Source organism: Augochlora pura, chromosome 10 (genome assembly GCF_028453695.1).
Source record: "Augochlora pura isolate Apur16 chromosome 10, APUR_v2.2.1, whole genome shotgun sequence".
In the NCBI taxonomy this organism is placed as follows: Eukaryota; Metazoa; Arthropoda; class Insecta; order Hymenoptera; family Halictidae; genus Augochlora; species Augochlora pura.
In genome coordinates, this window is record NC_135781.1 from 5,195,925 (window position 1) to 5,216,602 (window position 20,678).

Consider the following 20,678-nt stretch of genomic DNA (forward strand, 5'->3'; position numbering starts at 1 on the left):
GGATGCGGTCGTGTACAAGATCGTTGAGAGAAAGCCGGCCGACGGCGCTCGCTGCCACGAGAGGGGCAAGCTGCTCAAGAAGCCCACGCAAAGCGTGAACTTTGAACAATGGAGGCAGATGTCCCGGCAAAAGTCTCGCGTTGTTAACAGTCAGCAGCCGGTGTGGAGACCGGGCGGCGTGGTCAAACTTCCGTCGTCGAGCAGTGCTACCACGTTGACGCAAAGAAGTCGGGCATTGCTCCCGCAGGCGAACGAGAAAGCGAGTCAGCCGATAGAATATATAAAGTAAGGATTTGTTGATAATAATGATATAATATAATAATGATAATGATTATATAACATTTTATTATATAATATTTATATAATATAATTTTATAATATATAATATTTATTATACAATAATTAATAATAATGATATCAAATAAAGTAAGAATTTGTAATTAATAAAATAAAGAAATTAATAAAAATTAAGAAATCCGTCGTTTTCAGGGAACATCCGAAACACGGACGAACCGGCGAGTCAAAGAAAAAAATCGGCGCTGAAACGTATCTGGCAAAGTGCAGAACGCACAATTCAGCACACGATTCCTCTAAACAATTGAGCAGGAAGTGCGCGTTACACCCGGAACCTGCCGTTAAGTATAAATTGAAGTCAAGGCCGTTGAAGGTGTGCTTCAAACAAGACAGCGAATCTTCTTGTCGATCGGAGTCCTCGTCCCCCGAAAGGATCAGTCGGCAGAAGAACTCGAAGGAAGCCAAAGTTCTGAAACTCTTGGAAGACATTATTAAGTCTACTTCGAGTGATAAGAAAGACAAGAAGCTTGCGAATAAGTCGACGGTTGGTGAAATCGAAGCGAGTTCAACCGAACCGGTGAACCCGATTTCGATCGAAGAAGAAACCGAGATACCGCAAGATGAACCAACGAGAGATATCGATCCGGATCAAGCGCTTACGAGCAATAAAGACGTCGGGATGATCTGTGAAACGCCGCAGTCGGTACAGAAGATTCCTGAATGTCCTCTGTCCTCCGTTACTCGGATGAAAAGTCAAACTGTTGAGTCAAAATTGGATGTTCATCTCGAAAACTCTCAGGCGAAGAATAGCTTCGATTTCACTTTTGAAACTAGCGCCAATTGCACAGTGGATTTAGAACCTAGCTCTGATTGTACATTAAAAACTGAATCCTCGGAAAATTATCGTAACTTCATAAATTTTGAATCTTTGCCGTTGGATAGAAAGCGACAAGAAGAAGTCGAAGACGAAGATGACGCAAGTAAAAATTTGACGATGGTCAAAGAAAAAGAATTCAGAAATTCGTCAACAATTAATGAAGAAAATTCCAAAAATTCGTTATTAAACAACGAAGAAAAGTCTAAAGATCCGTCAATAATTAACGAGGTAAGATCTAAAAATCTGTTGTCGATTAACAAAGAGATATCGAAAAGTCTGTCATACATTAACGAAAAGAGATGGCAAAATTCGACAGAAGTCAACGAAGAAATATCTAAAAATTCATTATTAATTAATGAAAAGAAATTGAAAAATCCATCACCTGTTAAAGAAGAAAAATCTATAAATTCGTCAACAATTAACGAAGAAAATTACAAGAATTTGTCGTCTGTTAACGAAGAAAATTCGGAAAATCTGTCATCTATTAACGAAGAAAATTCCAAAAACCTGTCATCTATTAACGAAGAAAATTTCAAAAATCCATTGTTAAATATCGAAGCAAAATCCAAAAATTCGTCAACAATTAACAACGAAGGATCTAAAATTCCGTCAAGAATTAACAACGAAGGATCTAAAATTCCATCAAGAATTAACGATGAAGGATCTAAAAATCCATCAACAATTATTAATGAAGGATCTAAAAATCCATCAACAATTATTAATGAAGGATCTAAAACTCCGTCAACAATTATTAATGAAAGATCTAAAAATCTGTCAAGAATTAACGACGAAGGATCTAAAAATCCATCACAAATTAACAACGAAGGATCTAAAACTCCGTCAACAATTAATAACGAAGCATCTAAAAATCCATCATCGATTAACGGAACAGCGTCGAGCACGAGTTCGTACACGGTATCGTTAACCGCACTGAAGGGGTTCCTTCGCGACCAAGGCGTGGACATAAATTTGTTGAACAGGGCGGAACAGTGCATGAGAGAAAAACGAAAGTGTCGCAGCTGCTTGAAGACGAAGTCTGCGAGTGTGGCGGACGTGGGAGGGTGCGACAAGCATCGCGACAAACGTCGGGAACCATCGACGCAGACTTCCAGGGAGACGGAAATACTGGAGAAGATAATGAAAATCTGCGAACGGAGATTAATAGCTGCGGAAAACGGTAGACAGAAAGCAGACGACATTTACAAAAATAACACGGAGCTTCCGGAGAAGAAGGACACCTCGACGAGCACGGAAACGAAGAACGAAAACACGTATTCTCAGACGATCCCTCTGAAGACGGACACAAAGGGCGTACAAATCATCGAAAAGGATACGTCGCTAACGAGGAAGCGAGAAAAAGAAGCGATCGAGACACAGACGGAGATCGTTTCGACGAGACACACTGCGACCGATTGTTGCCCGGATACAAGTGCACCGAAAATAAAAAATATCGATGCCTCGTCGATGACAGAGTCGGCTAAGATTAAAGACAGTGTCACGGAAACTGTGCAAGTTTCTTACGTCTCGAAGATGACGTCAACAGAAAGGTCCGAATCGACGGAAAAGATTCAAAACCGTTCTCGTCAGAGCGCTACAAATTTGACGGAGATATGGAGCAAAATGAGCGTCAGAAACGGCCAACGTTTAACAGGTAACAGTTTGAAGAAGCCAGAAAATTCGAGCGAGAAGTCTCCGACAATCTGCGACCAAGATGGCGGCGAGCCAGATCTCCGTGAATCTGACTCGTCCACGTCCACCTGTTCTTTGCCACAATTCCCGCCGTGTTCTGTAAACTGCAATTGCAATGCAACGATGGACCGGGAATTCGATTGCTTCGGAGGAATGATTCCTTGGGAAACGATAGCGAACCTACAGAGCGCCACGATCCGAGCGAGGAACATGTACAACGCCATTCACAGCTACCAGCAATACCTGGAAACGAAAGAGAGGGAAGAAAGGGAGAAAAAGCTTGCGAAGGAGGAATGCGACTTGGAGAAATGCAATTTTGAGGAATGCAACTTGGAGAAATGCAATTTTGAGAAATGCAACTTGGAAAAATGTTACTTGGAGAAATACAACTTGGAAAAACGCAATTTGGAAAAATGCAACTCGAAGAGATGCAACTTGGAAAAATGCAACTCGAGGAAATACAACTCAAATAAATGCAACTCGAAGAAATGCGAACGGAAATGCCTGTCGAGAATCGACAGCGTCGACTTCGTCGTAAAAGACAGTTACCATTCCTGCGAGTACGGCCTCGAGACATCGTCGCGACCGGAAATGGCGTCATCGAACGATGAGTCCGAATGCGAGCATTCGAAATCTGCGTCAACGTCGATTACAAATGTTTCGCGGAACGGAAAGAGCGTGACCGGCGCTGTTGGCGCGAGAATTTCGAAGAAATCGTCCAGCAACGCTGTCTTGAGGGACGTGGGATCATTAATGGATCTATTGATACAGAAAATAGACGACGCGAAGATCGAAGAAATAGATTTCGTGCAAACGGTCTCGAGCAGAACGCGCTCGAAGATCCGCATAGAAGTCTCGAGAGCGGAGACCGGTAAAACGGGAAACACGATTGCATCGTACTCCAGGCAAAGCGTTCTGATGCTCGTCTACGGCGTCGTGTGTTCCATCGTCTTCTGGTGCCTGCAGTTCACCATCACCTGTGACGTTGTCGCGTGACCTGTGCCGTTCTTGTACCATTCATGTTTCGTCCCTTTTGTTCGTCCTCTTCTTAAACCGCGTTGTTACGTTGCTAGATTTGTATTTCGATTATTTCGATTAAATAACGTGTCTTGTACGCAGTGATAGAGAATGTTAGTGAATAAATTGTACGCGACACTGATTATTAAACGAAATTGATTATAAAACGATTGTTGTCATTGCCATACTGATTCTTGTCACGGAACGACGCATCAGTTCGACTACCGGTTATTTACTCGTCGCGAACCGCCTCGATTAGGTAATCTCTCTCTTCGGGAATGATGTCACACTCCATCAAGAAAGAGAGTCGACAATCGTAGCCCTGATACGTTCCCGTACCTTGTCTCGTACACCTTGCATACCATTATCACTCGTGGCATACATTATACGGCATTTACATCTTGATAAACTACGGAAGACGGCGACCGTGTGGGGGAAGAATATGTTTTTCAAGGTTCCCTGGAAACGAAAAGTGTTTTCGAAAGTAACGAAGACTCGACGGCTTAGGAGACACGTAATCGATTCTTTAGCAACGCATCGAACAGTCGAAATTAGCGTGACGATGTTTTAAATATTTTGTATAGGTTCGTTTATTGCGTATCGGTGCGATGCAACCGTGGTAATGAGTCAAGATAAACAATTATATACAAATGCAAGGAGGTGGCATTGCAAAGGGCGAGGTACGATGATTCAAAGTAACAATAGAAATGGTTTGACACGCGCGCGTCAACTCGCAGTGGTGAACAAATGAGGTGGTTCTTAAATTGCTATCGTTCGTGTACGAATTTAATTCTGAAACTAACTGAAATGTCGATGATTGACAAAATTCGAGAAAACTCGTTCCTTGAAATATGCTAATATAGAATTCAAGTATTACGAGAGTTCGTCTGATTCGAGTACAAAAAGGTCTAATTCTAAAACGCGATGAAACAGCGATTATTGTCAATGTTTAACCTCTTAGGCACGACGAGCCATTATAATGGTTTTCGCGGATGTTCCGTGCTTTATTCAATTATATTATTAGTTACTAAAGTAAACGATTAAAGTGAAAGTGTACATGTACAATACACTAAGAAAATAATATATATAGTTATACCAACATAATGTATATTAAGAGAAATGGTAATTTAATTATGAAAAATTTCATTCGCACTAAATCCAGCCGTACCTAAGAGGTTAAGGCACTATATACTCAACGTGCACATTATTCAAGTATTTTTGGAATTGGTCTGATTAAAATACAAAATTAATTCTAAAACGCGATAAAATATTAGTGATCGAGTTGTTGGTTTACTCGTCTGCGTCGAGGACGTCGATAGAAGCGGATCCTGTAATATCGACCAACTGCTTCGAGGTAAAGGTGGCGATGATCTTCTGCGGTCCGGACTTCTGCGGAATCAGTTGGTGCTCGACGTAAATATGCTCTTCGGGCTCGACGTTGCGGAACACCAACGTTTTGTTCTTCGAGAGACCAGGCCCGGCGTAATTGAATTTGCAATCTGTCAGCACCCTCCTTAACGGGTTTATGAAACTAAGGCTGATGGTCGATGGTTTTCCTACGGTGGGATCATCATCGACCTGGAAAAAATTGCGTTCATTGATTCGGAAAACGCATCAGTTTTTAACTTATGTTTATATAAATATATATGCATAATATTTATAGTTATAGACATATATAATAATATTTATATTTAGAGATATATATAATAATATTGATATTTATAGACATATGCAATAATATTTATAAATAATACTTGTGTTTATAAATTTATATAGACATAAATGCATACGTCCTAAAAATACTATGTAATTGTTCTCAAAATCTTATATGACAATTTTGCAGATATTAAATGGTTTTTAAGAAGTGAATTTTCTTAAAATTCACTGATTTCCCCCTTTCCCTCATTAAAGGCTTGTAAAATTCGATTTGAGAATCACAGACGAGTATATTAACAAAAAAGTCTTCCAATAAGAGCAAAAGATCTTCCAATTGTTACAGCAGGTATATTTGTACTGTGTTTTATATACAACATCATAGTGGTTAAATATTGTACTCCAAATATAAAATAAATAAAGCATATAAAATAAAGTAGTTATTTTTCTCATTTTTTAATTATTTTTCAATTCTAAGTGACATCGTTATTATCGGAAGAAACCCGGTATAGTTCGTAGAAAGTCGGGGCATTAGCCCAAGTCGATTTTCTTACCTTGATCGTGATGTTGGGTTTCAAGACCTGGAAGTCGTCCTCGTCGGCCCATGTTTGCCTGGTTTCCTTGACCGTGGCGATGCAGTATAGCTTCATAATACAATACTCCACTAGCTTATCCAGATAATCGTCCTCCGTGACTGTCAGTCGCAGTTGTTCGCCTAATTAAACGAGATACGAGAATTTTATCGAATTGAAACTCTTGTGGACATATTCTTTACCGTTATATTGCCATAACGTGACGACATTAGATTATTTTAGTTGAAGTTTTTTATTTTAAAATATATGTTAGTTATAATTACTATTATATTATTAAAATATATATACATATACATTTTAATATATATAATGACAATAAATATATTGTCATCCGATAAATTGGATTTCGATTTTAGCGAAACGGTAATCCAAAAGCAATAATAATAATAATAAAAATAACAACGAGTTACGAGAAAATAGAGAGAAATAAACAATTTTATGATTTATAAACAGTATATGTCGCATAGAAGACTAAATAAATATTTTTGAAGCAACTTTATGGACATACTTGCGTTGGGCTGGAGTACAAAATCGCCGGACGCTCTCTTTACTAGATTCGCCTTGATCCCGGTATAGTACACGCTGCCAGCGGATAATATGGCTTGGATAGTTCGCGGCTGGTTCGATTTGTTCTTCATGTTAACTATGACCGAGAAAGGCTTGCCGATGAACACGCGTGTAAGATCAATGAGATCGAATTCGACGTCCTCTTTGCCCGGTGACGGCAGAGAGTAAAATCTTTTGGCGACCTCGGTGCTGCGCACTGCTCTGTACAATGTTAATCGTTCCGCCTCGGTGCCTGAATGTAAACAAATGAAATTTTAGGATCAAACAAATCGAAAATTTAAGGATATCGTTGCATTATTTCTAATTAATTCCGATTGTCCAAGGAGAAAAGTTATTATCGTTCAATTTATATTTAATAATTTACTTATTAATTTAATATATGATAATTAATAATTTATATTTGTATTTAAGCAATCGCCTACCTTCTTTTGCCTTGTACAGCGCCGTGATGTCCTCTCTGTCTCTATCGCCGTTAGGATCGAAGATCCAAGGTGCCTTTGTCAATATCATACGACCGATGCTGTTAAAAAAATACACAGAGATATTTTGCATTTCCTTCGCAAATAAGCCATCACCGACCAGCAAGATACTGGTTTGTACCTATCAATCAATTCACGACGAGTGCAAATATTTTCTTAATCGGCCGGTACACGAAAAGTCGTCGTCGAATGCAATTACCATGGAATTTGCAGTCGCGGATCCTCCCCGGCGTTAGCATAAATATTTCGTCGTTTACATGCGTTCGGATTATGCAAATGTTGAACGGTGTGTGTCCGTGTCCTGTGTGGACATTCGTCTCGCATCCGGCCAAGGTCAAGATTACCGCAACAATGAGTTTGGTACGAGCGGATGACTCAGACTAAAGTGCCCGTAGTTACGATGTTTACATTGCAGTCGGGAGGTTTTTAACGCCGGTAATAACGTAACGACTGCGCGTGATTATGCGCGTACGACACTTAATTCTGCGCGTACGACACTTAATTCTGCGCGTACGATACTTAAGTCTGCACCGCTCCCTGAATTTGCGTGATTTTTACAACCGTAGGAAAACAATTTAATCAGAAAATTGAACGATCAGAGACAAGTTCTGCAGTTGTTGAAATAATTCTTTGCTGTGTCAATTATTTCTCTTCTAACCAGACAAATATTGAAAAATGATTTGATAAGTGCTAGTTAAATGACACATCTGACAATTAAATATTATAATATTGAATACATGACAATATATAATACTTGCAATTAAATATTGTAATATTTACATATTACATACATTGTAATATTTACAATTGAATATTGTAATATTTAATGTATCACAATATATCATATTTACAATTAAACATTATATACTAAAAACATATATCATAGCAGTAGAACAATTATTATCAATTTGAAAATAATAAATAACAGGTAACAATTTTTAAAAGAATAAATAACAAGTGACAACTTAAAAACAATAAACAATAAATAAGATTTCCATTGTTCATAATTTCACCTATCCTAGTGTTACTAAAAAACCCATAAAATCCCCAAACGAGCATACTCACTGGTATTTATTGCAGTCGATTTTCGAGTAACCAAGCTCGCTCTCCGGGTCCTCCTTCCATCTCATGAGGTCGGCGTTCACCGACGCCACCATGAAGGTCACGTCGTAATTGTAACCGACAGCTCCTTCCCGAATAGCCTCGACCGATGCTGGACCGCACTGATAAACGCCTTCGGATGGTTCTTGAGGGGTTGCGTCGATGGCTTGCCACCCGCCGTACCCTTTCGGCAGGTCGGGTCTGGCCATCCATACGTCGTTCCATACGTGGTAGTTCCAGATGGAATCCTCGCCCTCCAAGTTATTCGGATCGTATTCCAGCTCCTCGTTGTCCTTGTCGTAGTAACGATCGACGGACAGCGAGGCATTGGCGTCGTGAGCCGAGACCAAGTTCGAGACCACCCTGGATGGTATTCCCAGGGCACGACAGATCGTGGTCACTGCACCAGCGAAAACCCAACATTGACCGTACTTCACCGATTCACCGGTCTCCAAAAATTGCTCCAGAATCGCGACACTTCCGGTCCACCCGGCCGGCGCCGTCCCGTCGTCGTACTCGCCGTCCCAGCGACCCGTGATCACGCCCTGGTCGTCGTTCGAATTTACCTGAGAATTTAGAGAAATTCGCACTTGTATGGATACTGTATAGGATGATAGTGTGTGATACTGTGCATAATGATTGCAATTAAATTTTTTAATTATTTTTATGGGCTTTTGATCGCGTAATTGGGCTTCAGTGTGGAACAGCTTTAAAGGAACATAATAATTGTGTACATATTATAATTGTACAATTATAGTGTATACTATACTATGATACGCTATTTTATTATATTATACTGTACTGTATTATATATGTGTTTATATTGCATATGCATTCATATGTATGTATATTGTATTCTATATCATATTATATTCTACATATATTCTATATTATATTCTCTATATATTCTATATTCTATATTGTACTAAATACACATTGTATCGACTTACGATTCTCGAAATGGCTCGACACATCTTCACGGGATCGCCTCTGGACGTAGCCTTGATGTTGGATCGTTCTAACAACAGCTGACAAGCCGGAAGCACGGAAGCGTCAAATTGACCGAATACCCATTCCCTGCCGCGGGAACTTCCCCATGGACCGACCCATATCTTCCCGACGTCGTTCAATACGTATTCGTCCAGCAACTGTTCCTCTTCCATGAACACGAGGTCCTCTGTGAATAGCGGGAATAGTTTTACAAGAATTCACAGTGAAGCGTGCTGGACTTCGATAATGGTTGCAAGCAATTACAAGCTTCTGGTGGCTGTTACAAGATTCTAGAAGCTGTTACAAGATTATATAGGCTGTTACAGTTTTCTATAGGCTGTGTTACAAGCTTCTACAGGCTGTTACAAGATTCTACAAGCTGTTACAAGATTCTACAAGCTGTTACAAGATTCTACAAGCTGTTACAAGATTCTACCAGCTGTTACAAGCGTCTATAGGCTGTTACAAGTTTTTACCGACTTTTACAAGATTCTATAAGCTGGTACAAGCTTCTATAGACTGTTACAGGTTTCTACATGCTGCTACAAGCTTTCATAAGCAATTCCTAGCTTACATAGGCTGTCACAAGCTTCTACAGTCTGTTATAAGCTTCCATAAGTTTTTTACAAGCTTCCAGATGCAAGTACAAGCTTTAACAAGCAATTACAAGCTTCTACAGGCTGTTACAAGCTTCCACGAGCAATTACAATCTTCTACAGGCTGCCACAAGCTTCTACAGGCTGTTACAAGCTTCTACAAGCAATTACAAGCTCCCACAAGCAAGTACAAGCTTCCGCAAGCAATTACATGCTTGCACAAGCAATTACAAGCTTCTACAGGCTGTTACAAGCTTTCAAAAGCCCTTGGAAGCCATTGCAGCTTTGAACCACGAAATTTGACAAAATATGTCACCTTTCAACCACGGGTTGAACAGCAGATATATATCTTTCTCGCAGTTGTACGTATTCGGCGACTTATTTCTGCCGACGATGGTTGTCTCCACATTCAATTGCCAAACGCCGACGGGACTATCAATAGGACTCCGGATCTCCACGGACAGGTCCACGCCGTTCACGCCGATCATTCTTACACCCCATGCCTCCAAATCGGTCAGGTAACTGTCTCTGTTGGTGACAGTGTTCACGCCTCTGGTGCCTCGGAGAACGTTCGGGTTCGGACCGAAACTGAACAACAATCTGACAATGTCCGTCGCGTCCACGTAATCGCGATTGAATCTGAGAGCGAGGTTGAAAGTTTGTCCTCTACGGAGAACAGGTGTTGGCGGCTCCAAGTGCACCAACTCGTAATTTATCGTTCGATGGGCGGTCGCGTTCTCCTTTTCGTAGAAGTACACCTCTTCGACGACGAGTGGTTCTTCCGACGACATCTCGAGGGTAGCAGCTGGAATGGAACAGGGTTTATGTGGTCACGGAGAAGTCTCTGCAATTGTCTCTCAGGTTGTGAATAAAAATATTTGAAACGAGTCGCGAGATTAAAATAATTGTACTTGCTTTTTCCAGATTGTCAACAATTTGGCAACAATTTTTAACATAATAACAAAATTAGAGAACACATATATTTTATTCGCTTTGTTATTCTAATTGATATTTGCTATAAGACATTTTTTATTGTCATTACTTAATCATTGCAACAATAATTCTTAAGATTATTCTAAGAATATGTGACAATATATAATTATATAATGAAACTTAAAAAATTTGTTTCGTGAAGCGTAAATATTTAAATTTTCATGTCAAGAATGGCGGGCGCCTAGGGACGTTGCAAAAGGCGTTCGATTAATTCCAAAGGCGGTACTAAAATGTAAACGGCGACGCATTGGAACTGTGTCGACGTGTGTCGAAAACAAATAGCAGCCGGACTTTCCCAACGTTCTGCGAGAAGAAGGATGCAATCGTCACGGCGGACGGGTTGCACCCAAATTCCACGCGCGTCTTTTTTCCGCCGGACTCGGTAGCACGGAATTTATCTTTGATTCATCGTCGCGTTACGTAAATATCCGGGATATGTACCAGAACGTGAGTCGCCTTACCAAGCGAGCATGTTTTCACCCTGGATTGGAATCGACCTTACATCGATGATTCCCCGGGTGTGATTCACACCGGTTTCGTTCGGTGAAATGCTCCGCTCGTAAAAGCGTTACGTAATCGCGGACTACACATTACCGCTGCTAATGGTCATTCACGTTGCTAGCGAGCCGCGTCGTTCACAATCAAATTTCTGATAATGCTATAAATAAACGCACCGGTATACAAATTAGAAAACAGTCATCGATGATAACCGTAGCATTTATCATAACATTTATCATCGCCTTATTGTTCTAGTTACGTATATTAAAAATTATTACGAGTCACTTTGTACGCGGACAATTTAAGTTTCATTGAAAAAGTGTCGCGCATTCATTAATATTAATACAATTATATTTAAACATTTATTATAATAAACATTTTTACGAAACTAATTTCTTGCAACAATTGTGATAATAAGCTTCGAATGCTTATTCAGCGTTTGAGAGGCTATAAGGATTGTAAATAAAATAAGTGTTGATCTATGTAATTATTGAAGAGAAATTATTGCTTCTTTGACCGTTGATCTTGTCGCTAATTATAACTAGAACTAGCTGAGTTGGAAAAGAGGTGATCGTATAAACAAATGTCAAAAAATTAGATAAAAATAACATTGTCCCTCCACGTAGTAAAATATATTAATTATTATTAATAATAATTATTAATATATTTATTATTATTAATAATAATTATGAATATATTTATTATTATTATTAATAATTATTATTAATAATAGAAGTCTCTGTTGAGAAATTCTCAGAGTCCGACTATGCACACAATCCTTTAACAGGATACGTTTTCTTCGGTAAAGATAAAAACCAGTATGTGTACTTTGATGAACTAATTTGCATAACTGTTAGTCGAACACGATTAGCATAGCAGAATTGCTTCACCGCGTTTTCTATAATTCGAAAACAACGTAACTGTTCTTCTCCGTGTTTGTGAAATAATATTACCATTCATCGATTGCGATATTAATAGTTAATTGAAACAATATAAATTCTACTTACTGTTGTCAATTTCTATTCGATGATCAATATCCTAAAAGGTACCTATAATGTAACAAATAATATAGCTGTCACAAATGTCGGAAACGATTTAAACAAATCTGAGTGTAAACAAACTTTATATATCTTGCAATTGGGCCATTAAATTAATAGCGAATGAATTGAAGCAAAATATATTTAATTTAAAAGAACATGAACTAAATTTAAAAGAAATGTAAACTGTATTTTTTAGGGAAAGCAAAGAAATTGAAAATAAAACATGTAATAATTTCTATCGAGCTATCATGTGTTAAATAAATAGTAAAGAATGTTTAAATAAATATAAACACCAGAAACAGACGATGTGTATGCGTTTTGTGAGTTAACAAATATTATTCGTCACGTATCACTAAGAAGAATTGAATGGTTGTTTTATTGGTTCACGTATAGAAGTTCACTGGCAATAAAGACGTCGAATGGTGCTACGATTTAAGAGACGATGACGAAAGAAGCGGTTCCGATTAACAGTCAACTTACACTTTCATCGCTATACTGGCATCCGCAGCGGCTCACACGCTTTTTATACGAGTCGCAGCTTCCTTCGAGCTGACTACACCATCCGATTACAGCAATTGGCAGGTGTACAGACTTCGATATCGCGCTGAGATGAATGAGCACTTCTTATTTTTAAATGATCATTCACATAGAATATGCGATTTATTTTATTGGAAACAAAAGCGTATAATAAGAGTCGGTTTCGAAATATTCGTGAATTTTTAATTTTTAAATTTGACATTTAAGAGATGAGACGCCCTAAACGCAAATTAGTATGAATTTTAAAAATGAATACTAATGTTCATAGTAATATTACTACTGATATAATGTTAATAGCAATATTAATACTGATATAATATTAGGTAATACTAAAATCATTAAAATAGTAATATAATAACAGTAATATACTAAAAATTAACAGTAACATTTGGCTATTATCTCGACGAGTCTATTTATTATTTGCTAAACAATATTGCCAGGTAGTCAAATTAATAAAATTAATGCAATTAATACCATCTATATTTACATTAATAAAATTAATACAATTAATAAATAAAACAAACTACTAATAGCAACGATTTTAAAATATCGTTTAAATAACTTTTGTTAATATAAAGATTAATATAAGAAAATTCTTTTTTACATATTATGCGTGTGTATATATTTAGTACCGAACGTGTGCATATTATTTAAAAAGCCTCGGCTAAAATAGCGCCCATGTTCATTTCCTTCCTGGCACGAAGGAAATGCAAAAATTATCTTATCGTTCTAGTATTCATCACCAATTAGTCGTTCGTCAAGATGCAGTAGCATATGGATGTTGCGGTTATCCACAAGACTGATATCGCTAGCCTAAAACAAAAGATACGAATGCATAACCAGCTGAAAAATAGAACGTACGCATAAACCTGCGTGCATTCTGTAATCTGTGAAAAGATGCGTTGCCGATTTATTTCAGAATTATTTTATATAGATTTAGTACATTAGAGGAACATACATTTTCATATTATTGCCAAAGTTTACATTTTAGAAGGAGATTTATCGATTAAAAAATACAAATTATAAACTAAAAATAAGAATAATATAAATAATATAAATAATAAAAATAGTAAAAATAGTAAAAATAGTAAGAATAGTAAGAATAATAAGAATAATACGAATAGTAAGAATAATCAGAAATTATTCTGATTCATTATAACATAACAACTGTTTATTTATTACTGCAGATACGTATAGAGAGACTTGAATTATTTAAAAAAAATATTCTGCATTGTGGAAACGTTCAAAGGAATCTTTACCAACATATCTGTAGTAATCTATAGCGTATTATAGCCGTAATTAATTAGTTATAAACAATTTCCCATTTCGTGTTTTAATGTGAAATCTCGGAACAAATGATCCCTGCCGTTTTGTCATAAGAAGCAATGTAAACTCCGGCAAAAATCAATTGCTGTCTCGGCGACAGTAGCGACTCTTGTGACGAAACATGGAAGCTTCATTCGGAATTCGTACAGCGCCAATTAATGCAGTGGCAGAACGCTGAAACTGCTAACCAAATGGTGGCGCCTCTTTCGACGAAATATAGAAGCTCGATTAAGGGTCTGTACTGCTCTGGTTAGTGTAGTCGCAAAATGCTAAAACTGTTAGCCGTATTATGGACAGTCGATAATCGGACTCCCGGGACGAGCTTCGAAATTTTGCCACAGCAAAGGCGCCACTTGTCACAAATGGCGTCATTTTTGAATTTTCAGAAAGCTGAAGGATAATTTATATTCGATCGAAAAAATATTAAAGCGCAGTGAAAGCAGTCCCATTATCACTTTTGAAATATTGTTTACATAACTCGTTATTTTATTTATATGAAATAATTATTTGGAACAACTGCGATATTCTTCTTAGAAATTATATGTTGTGATCTAATTATCAGCTCTGAGCTCGGCTTATACAAACATCTTCGTTGACATTTCTGCAAAGCAAAATGATAAATAATTAACCGATATTAAAAAAAAAATTTGTCTCATAACGAATTGCTGTAATGATTTTATAAAATGATTTGTATTTGTTTAAGATACGCAATTTCTTGTTACGACCTAGTATTACCAATTTTTGAATTTATTATCGCGAAGGACGCGCGCGCGCGCTGATAGACGAACGATTAATAAACAGAAGAACATTTAATTTTTCATAAATTTATTTGCGCTCCGTGTTATCGGACTACACAAATTATGTTGTAAATTATTGGTCTGTCTGTGATTCTGAAATTTCACGGCCTCCCTTCAACCATCATTCCTGCTCCCGTTTCTAGTTCTCTTCGCGCAAAAACTTATCAAGAATTCGGCACGCGAATAAATGCATTCTAAAGACGTCTTTTGTTTCAGAGTAACAAATTTATCTGATACGGACACAATCGTTTAACACAGCTATACATCTTCGAACCTGATCGACGTAACGAAATCGAATAGAAACGAAATCATACGTAATAAAATGTACATATTCATTTAGTATAATGCACCTAATCGTAAAAATGGCACGCATCAAGGCTCTCGAGCACCAGCAAATAGACTATCTCACTCTGTAAACTGAACTGTTCGAAGTTGCTTTCAAACACATATCAACAGTAAAACGTAACAAAATTAGACAATTCACGAGAAATTATACTATAACATACGGTACTCCGATGATCTCTGCCGGTTGCAACCGAATACGTCATGCAGCATGATGGTGTGTGAAGGGAAAGCCATCTTTCCCTTCCAGAACAAATTCGTGGAAACAAATATACGTAATAGTAAATGTTACCGGAAAGTACAAACATGTAAAACGTTCCTCGGAAACTTCACAACGCATTGTCGGAAGTTCAAATGTCGCCCCGTAACAAATACATTTGCTTCACTGTTCTCTTAACCGTTAGGGCCACATCGTCTGTTTCTTTTTCTTTTTTTTTTTCTAAAACGACAGTCCAAATTTTTGTTATCTCGATTAACATCGCTGTAGTACCATTTATTTTTTTTATTTTTGCCTCTTCTAAATTATAGTAAAATACGGCTGATTCATTATAAAGCTTGAGTTACACGTTTATCTCGCGCGTGTGGCTTAACGGATTAAGATCTTGATATTTACTGACTTTCATGGACAAAGTTCAGTTTCGATCGACTACTTGGTATGTAATTACTGAGATACCTGAAGAAACATTGTATGATACAATTAACATACGCACGGAAATCAACTCAACTTTGTTCATCTCTATTAATCCATTCATTTATGCGTAAATCGATTTATATAATTGAACTCGACGACGGATTCCAATAGGTACAGCTAAAAAGTCGAAAACTGTCGTTTCCACGACAGGTTACGCGCAACAAGTACAAATCAAAAGCCTGTTACGTACGATTACGTTCTAAGGAAAATGGATCGTACGTTGAGCGTCCATCTAAACTGTCTAGAGTTGTTACAGTAAGGCAAACAGTATTACGTAGAAACGGAAAGGGAAAAATTATCGCCCCCTGTACGGCATTAATTCGCTTCCGCTGAATTCGTTAACGTAAAGCAATCTGAAGCTGGATCAACTGGATAATCATCGCCATTGCTTGAACACGCATATTCATTTTCGAATCACCGAATTCAATTTCCGAACTGTACGAATTTAGTCGGGCCGCAGACACGAGACATGCGATTTTTAAGCGGGGAAGTCCAATGATTCCGAAATTTGGCACAAACGTTGGCTAAACGCGCTGACATTTCCAAGTTTGTTCCCTCCAGTGGCAATCATCATCCAATTGCCTCGCACGACCATCCCTTTCCCTTCGAATTCGAAATCGAAAGAAGTCCGACTTTTTACAACACGCGAAATAAGGTTTGACAAGTATAGGTAGCAAACAAATCTCGATGATTTATATTATCATCGTTAAGTGGTCACGCGTTTTGTCCTCGGTTATTCATTTTAGAATGCAATCAGTTTTCCCTTTTCTATGGCACACGTGCCAGGCACAAGTTCCCCTTCATCCTCGATCACGCTTACGCAACAAAAGGCGTACCAAATAGAAATTTTTTTATAAAATCAATCAGCGCACATAAATTACGCAAAGACACTTTAAAACTGTGCAAAATATCGGTAAACTCCAGATTCATAAAATTTACGAAATAAATTAAGTTTATGTATCGCCAACCCACGTATTAAATAATTCCCGTTTTTACGATATCCGCAATATACACTTTAACCCCATGGATTTCTTATTCGTCAGGAAAATTACCTCTTTTATTTTCTTCTTATTGAATGAAACAATCTCATTAGTTTACGACAGTAAAATGAAAATTTGCTTCGTGGTAATAATACCATGTATAATATACAGTAGAACAAATTATTACGTGAAACGACGATCTTGTACAAATGATCAGAAATTCTTGTTAACAAAATGTTTGAACATAAAAATATCCCATAAGAATTTGAAATCAACTTTTATTTACCACAGAAATAAGTCATTACTGTGCATTACAGATTACAAGCAATCATGAAAATTAATTTTACCTTTTTGCAATTTTTTTCCCATAATTACTTCTATTTCGTTCACCGTATTTCTCTCATACAGTCCGAATCCATGGCGTACAATATAAAATACATTCCACAACCATTGACGATAAAAAATATATTTTAGGGTATTCTTGAAATTGTTATAAATTAATTGTAAACGCGGTAAGATCCACATATTTAATCGCAATAAATGATAAATGAACTGAAAGGATACGTTTAAGTGAATTTCGTTTGATGTACATATACACTTTTTCGTTATAAATATAGCTAAAGAATGTAACAGCACATCTCTTATATCCCCCACGTGATCTCGAAAATACGGCCGCGTTTATACGACGAATGTCACTTGGTCCGGATCGAGGCAACCATTATCTTCTCCAATGCTTTCTACGAGATGCAACAACAGTAAACCGATAAACGCGGCCGTGTTTTAACAAAATGCGTCCTCGATCCTACTATCACAGTCAAGTCTCCCGTTCTTTGTAATTCCACAGTTTCACCGCAAATATAATTAGCACTTCTCCCAAGTGTGTCTTGCTTTACATATAAGAACATATGTGCAATCGTATCGAAATATGTTAGTGCTATGAGATATACAGAGTGCACGAGTTTAGTGTCAAGATTCCACAATGTAAGAAAGTGGACGATTAGTTGAAGAAAGTTCTAAAATATATCTGATTCAATAACACCTATTCAAACACACTTAAACGAATTTGTCAAAGAAAAGAATTTTTTCACGGATTTGTATACCATACAAATGCGTGAACATTACATGCTATTTCGTTTGCTAAAAAATGAAGCACTATCGTTTCGACTAAGAACATGATAATAGTTCAACGACAGAAATAATGTTGCCATATACTAAAAAATAAAAAAATATTTTATTTAATTTACATAAAAAATAAACGCTATCTCTACCGGTAAAGTATAATACGTATATACATAATAGGTAAATACGAGTAACGTTACAGAAAGCTTCAACATTACAAGCATTTCATAGCCCTTCAGAAGGTCATCTGAAATCGTGGAACATTTAATTAAAACGTTTTCTGGGGCGCGGCATTCGTGTGACTTCTATTCACCTACTCGACCCACTTAAACGCGCTGTGCAAACTTGACACAAACCCTGACACGAACACCCTGCATTTCGCGAACACTTTCGCGCTTCCTCGTCGTCTCGACTCGATGAAAAAGGAAGAGGAACCAAAAAAATAATCCCGTGGTCGTGACACCGACACAACGGTGACGAAATTTTGTAGGAACAGCAGTGTGCGCGGGAACTGCAACCCTCGTTCGCAAAGGCGCAACAATTCGAATTATCAAATAGCCGAAACAATAGCGCACGAATCGCTTCCGAAACACCGCGCGAACACGCAATATCTGTTTCACGTAATCATCATCCACGTAATCAACACAGAAATTTTTTGTTCCATTGTACGCGAAAGTCACCCGTTGCTCGCTCTACGCTGCAGAACACCTGCGCCGATTAAAAAGATAGTGCCCCAACTAGTTCGAATACATAATAATCAACAAGTAATCGCGAAATATGCATTACTCTATGTATATATATATATATATATATATAGCTTTCTTTTATATTATTTATATTTATATATATACCACTTTGTTCAGTATACCCTTGCCGTATGTGGGGGCATATATGTATATATAATGTATACATATATATATGTATATGTGACTAGTTCAAATAAAAAAGAAAGTAAACAGACGAAAACCCCTTCGTTCGCCGTACGCGCTCTATTAATCTTGTGTGTCGATTGAAAATTAACATCAAAGTACACAACGTACAATTGCTTTACGCGGGCGCGTTACGCGCGCATACAAATAATATTGTTTACATGCGGTTTCGCTCTTGTATCTCTTCTCGCTTTCAAGCATCAGTTCTTCCCGTGTCTCATTTAATTAACACCTGCAAGCGTGACTGAAAGTCGAATCGAGTTACGCATACGCGATCTAGAATGATCTTGTACAAAGTTATTTTTTTCCCTATCTTCCGCCGTTTCTCTTCGTTCGTTCGTTCTCGCGCGTTCCTCTTCGCCTGCTTTTTTTTGTCGCTTTCTTTGTTTTCTTTTGTTTACATAGTTCGTTACAGCGGTTCGCGTAACGCCATTTACTATTCTCAGAGCCGCGGAAGTCTAGATTTACGCTAACAATAATAATGCCTATTTTCTTTGAGGACCGTCGAAGCGACTTTGTCAATTAGTCGGTCGGGCCTGCGATCGCGCGTAGAAATGATTCACGCGGACAACGAAGACAACGACGTTATTAATTAATACGAGACGCTTCATACGCTAGCGAGGCGACGGGGACTCGTATTATTTGGTTGCGTTAAATTATTCAGCCTTGTCGGGGACTAACTCGGAGCGTCTTCCGGTTCCAGCGGGCCAGCGGACACGGCCGAGTCTGTCTCGCTGCTTTGGCTCATCGACACGAACTGCTGCGACAACATCTGCAAACTCTGTCTCACCTGAAACGATAACCCAAAAGCTTAATGTTTAATCATTCGCTAACGTCAAAGCAACGCCTTTTATTCAAAGGTATAGGAGCGTCACAGTTTAATTGAACCATACAATTATTACCAAAACTGGTCTAAATGATCTGTGTCGTATTTTTCTTGTTTTAAAGTTGTTGAAATGTTACAGCTCCTTCAGAAAAAATGGTTCTATTAATTTCTTAATTATTTGTGACACTTCTTTTTAATGCGATACACGGTGCTTCGCTTTATTTTGTTAACGCGGTTACTTTTGAAAATGTTCGTTGTTTAAAGCAACGCTTGAAATAGTATCGAGAGAAGTTTCCAGGAAATTACCTTTATTATTTGATCAAGATTTGTGTTTAGATAGTGCAAAAGCCGATCCTGTGTGAGACGTTCCGGCGAAACGAGGGGATGGTTGATATACGCTGTGTGTAGCCTGTCGATGCGGATCATCATCAGAGCCGCTGACACATAGAGAGCTGCTAACAGGGCTATGAGAATAGTTATCACTGTGCTTGTTTTCAGTCCATCTGTGAACAAGGATAAAGAGACACTGGTTCTGCTTGATGTTGCTGGGAGCAGTGGCACCGCTTGTGGTTCCATACTGTAAACAGAAAAAGGCAATCGTTAATTTTTCTATTTTTAGAACAGTCATAGATATGGATAAACAATAGTGGAGGTTTTACAAGTTTTACTTTTCTCCTTTATAAAATAGGCTAACCATATTAAACAGTTGCTCTACTAATAAATAAATAAAAAACTAAATAAGAA

General features: G+C 37.8%; 2 protein-coding genes across 6 annotated transcripts in view; both read right to left on the reverse strand.

Moving 5' to 3' along the window:
- Positions 1–4,449: 4,449 nt before the first annotated feature.
- Positions 4,450–12,871, reverse strand: LOC144476180 (hemocyte protein-glutamine gamma-glutamyltransferase). Its single transcript, XM_078192837.1, has 9 exons — positions 12,681–12,871; positions 12,355–12,396; positions 10,173–10,661; positions 9,221–9,447; positions 8,235–8,836; positions 7,113–7,210; positions 6,632–6,922; positions 6,085–6,245; positions 4,450–5,455 (listed from the first exon to the last, which is right to left on the reverse strand). The coding sequence occupies exons 3-9, from the start codon at positions 10,645–10,647 to the stop codon at positions 5,168–5,170; spliced, it is 2,142 nt and encodes a 713-aa protein (XP_078048963.1). The 5' UTR covers positions 10,648–10,661; positions 12,355–12,396; positions 12,681–12,871; the 3' UTR covers positions 4,450–5,167.
- A 4,449-nt stretch (positions 12,872–17,320) lies between these two features.
- Positions 17,321–20,678, reverse strand: part of LOC144475670 (uncharacterized) — a 92,378-nt gene continuing 89,020 nt past the window's right edge. For 4 of the 5 annotated variants that reach the window (XM_078191783.1, XM_078191787.1, XM_078191788.1 and 1 more), the window contains 2 exons: positions 20,241–20,511; positions 17,321–19,898 (listed from right to left, as the gene is read on the reverse strand). In XM_078191783.1, coding sequence (XP_078047909.1) covers positions 19,785–19,898; positions 20,241–20,511 — 385 coding nt within the window. In that variant the 3' untranslated portion in view covers positions 17,321–19,784. Of the gene's footprint in view, positions 19,899–19,998; positions 20,077–20,240; positions 20,512–20,678 lie in introns of those variants that run through there. The other variant, XM_078191785.1, reaches the window with a different exon arrangement.